Source organism: Gadus morhua, chromosome 3 (assembly GCF_902167405.1).
Source record: "Gadus morhua chromosome 3, gadMor3.0, whole genome shotgun sequence".
NCBI lineage: Eukaryota > Metazoa > Chordata > Actinopteri > Gadiformes > Gadidae > Gadus > Gadus morhua.
Window position 1 is genome coordinate 28,577,247 of NC_044050.1, and position 3,126 is coordinate 28,580,372.

Genomic DNA, 3,126 nt, shown 5'->3' on the forward strand with positions numbered 1-3,126 from the left:
CCACTACAGTTACCTCCGCCATGCACTCAGTGCCCTGGGAATGATTGTGTGTGCATGTGTGTGTGTGTTTGTGTGTTTGTGTGTGTGCATGTGTGCGTGCATGCATGTGATCACCTGGCAGCCTGCAGTGTGGAGCAGGTGCATGCATGCTACATCCAATACAGTGGACAAACATGAGCTCTTTATCGATAGGGGATAGGAGGAAAATTCCTCCTGCTGTGTGTGCGTGTGTGTGTTAGTGTGTGTGTGTGTGTGTGTGTGTGTGTGTGTGTGTGTGTGTGTGTGTGTGTGTGTGTGTGTGTGTGTGTGTGTGTGTGTGTGTGTGTGTGTGTGTGTGTGTGTGTGACGTGTGTTATTGCCTGTTTTGGTGTTTGTCTGCTAGTTTGTTTGTTGTTGTTTATCTAATCTGCCATTTTTAAATAGACTCACACATTATGCTTGGTACAGAGACGTTGCCTGCCACACAATGACCTTAGAAACGTGCTTTTTGAACCCTGCGAATGCTACAGAGCCAGAGTGACAGACTTATCGACTGTTCGACTATCGCTCTCTCCTTCTGCTTTCCTTCACGCTTCTCTTCCTCTTGCTTCCTCACTCTCTCACCAAGAAGAATCCAAGGTTAGAGAGACTAGAGGACTATACATGAGGTCTAGGAATAATCCATGACGAAATATCAACACACGCACGCTAGCACACGCACGCACGCTTCGTACCGTGTAAACAGATTCGCCAACACCGTTTACTTTCTGGTCAGGATCAAACTCACCCCAGGGGGGCGCTACAAACCAACCCCCAAATAAATCATGCATGTGCTCTGCTTACTTGACCCCGCTGTCCTGCTGGCTGGCGGACCGGGCCTACCGATAACAGCCCCATATAAACGACTCCGTTTAATACCTAATGTAGGCCAATCTATCCAAATTACGCGTCTCCTGAGCGAGGTGATAGCGAGGAAAGAAACGGAGACATGCAGGGAGGGATCATGAATACAGCTACATTGCCTTGTAACACATTCAAAACATGATTAAATACAACAGTTGTGATAATTCAACGTCCACTCGACTGCGGACGATAGAAAAGCACATCTTTACGCGTGGGTTTAAAGACGCACGGCGTCGCCTCCTCCACTTACCCTCAATAGTAGCGCTGCTGACAGCCCACATCGACCACCACACCGCCACTGCAAATTTCATTCTTCCTCTTCACATCCGATTAATCGAATCCGTTGTTTTCAGCTTTTCTTTCTACAGCGGAAATTGAATGACTTCCGTGCGCCCAAGTGCGCACGGACAAATATCATGTGGAGAGCGCAATCATAAACAGCCTTTTGGTGGGACTCTGGAAGAACGGATCCCCGCTGCGGGCGCAGCGATCACTTTAAATATTGAAGAAACGGCGGTGCGTTCAGCCGAGTAGTGTAACATTAACCTCGTAACATCGACCGGAGAGAAGCGTAGTCAGCACGATGCGCCTTTCTAATACTTGACTGTTGATCCGCGGTCGGTGCTTCCGTGATGGTGCGTGTCCCGGACCGGTGCAGACCGGCGATGAGCGGCCGGAGAGGAGGAGAGGAAGGAGGGGAGGAGAGGATGGAGGGGAGGAGGGGGCTGGCCCACGAGCGGATGCTGAGGAAGAGCAGAGAGCAGTAGTAGAAGGAGAGAAGGAGAGAGGGGGGGCAGCCTGAGTATGCGCAAATAATTGAGACAAAAGAGGAACTGAGCATGAATAGCCTGTCATTCAACAGCCCATCTTTAGTGAATAATTGTTCCCGACCGTTAAACGGCTCTCCAGTCATCAGGTGGGGTTTGGAGGAAGCAGCCTGCTCAATTAGACAAATGGAGACTCCATCTTTTTGGAATAAATTACCTGTCTGTTGCTGTAGGGACTGCAGCTGCGGGATCAATGTACCTGCCGTTTTCACTTATAGTCCTCCTCCATATCTTCGTCTGCAGTCATTATCTGGTGTTCTTTCCAGGAAAGCAGAGGCTGCGTATAAAAGGGCAATCTCGGAAAAAAGTATACTCCAGGATTTTAATCAATGACTAAGTGAAACACAGATTGGTGGAACGGATGGATATAAATAATAAATTCTAATACAAAATATATGTTCAATATTTAGGCTTTAGTTTTGAGCTATTTACGCTCTTAAGCGTATGCCTCCAGGGGAAAATGCACTTCCAATGCCGCAGTAGAGAAAAAGAACGGAAGCTACGACAACAGAGTCCATTCCGACTGCCTGCCAGGCCTCTTAGCCTGGCCATCACTCAGAGTGTCAGGGAGAGGATTTAAAGGTTGGTCAGGGTGTTCTGCTGGTCAGGGTGAAGAAGGGGTTCTCTTCTGTCATTCTGTCTTCTGTCGTGTATGCATCACTGAGCCATACCCCTAGAACTGACTGAATTACAAATTCATGTAAATAGCAAACCTGTAGGGTTATGTGGCCTATGTCCCCGGGTAGAGATGCTTCAACCTGCCGGACGGCCCTGACGGTGTGAACTGCCTCTGGCCTTCATCCACAATCATCACTTCTTCTAATTCCCGGAACTGTTTTCTTTTAAATTCTGAATGATAAAAAATTAACTGCATTTCTACAGCGCTTTTCTAACCAGTCGCCTCTCAAAGCCCTTCACAATACTGCCTCACATTCACCCATCCATACACACAGTCACACACCGACGGCGGAGTCAACCACGCAAGGCGACAGCCAGCTCGTCGGGAGCAGTTAGGGTGAGGTGTCTTGCTCAGGGACACCTCGACACCTCAAGAAGCCAGGGGTCAAACTAGCAACCCTCCGCCAACACTCTCTGCCTCCTGGGTCACATGCCCCTTTAAAGGTTGCAGTCTGTGTATTGTGAATGGCAGCTCATAAACATAGCAGGTCCCCTGGTGCATCATGTTTTGTGCAAAACCTCTAAACTTAACCTTCACCGCCACCGTTACAGTACCTACTCTGTATGTCAGCCTGTCCTCACCACCACCACCACCTCTTTGGTGATGCTTTGCTCCTGCTTTGCAGGAGGCAGCGCTTTAAGCAGCTCGCTCCATCACATAGTGGGATCCAGAGGCCAAGGTGTGGTCTTCTCTATCTATTGATCGTGCGTCCGTACAGCTCTCAGTTCTACTTAGTGG

The 3,126-nt window shown here is 48.9% G+C and overlaps 1 protein-coding gene across 1 annotated transcript in view; it reads right to left on the reverse strand.

The window, feature by feature from the left end:
* Positions 1-1,974, reverse strand: part of LOC115540906 (neuronal acetylcholine receptor subunit non-alpha-3) — an 18,574-nt gene extending 16,600 nt beyond the window's left edge. Inside the window, exons 1-2 of the mRNA XM_030352545.1 lie at positions 1,867-1,974; positions 1,133-1,625 (exon numbers count right to left, since the gene is read on the reverse strand). Of these exons, the coding sequence (XP_030208405.1) occupies positions 1,133-1,193 (61 nt within the window). The 5' untranslated portion in view covers positions 1,194-1,625; positions 1,867-1,974. The remainder of the gene's footprint in view (positions 1-1,132; positions 1,626-1,866) is intronic.
* Between the last annotated feature and the right edge of the window lie 1,152 nt (positions 1,975-3,126).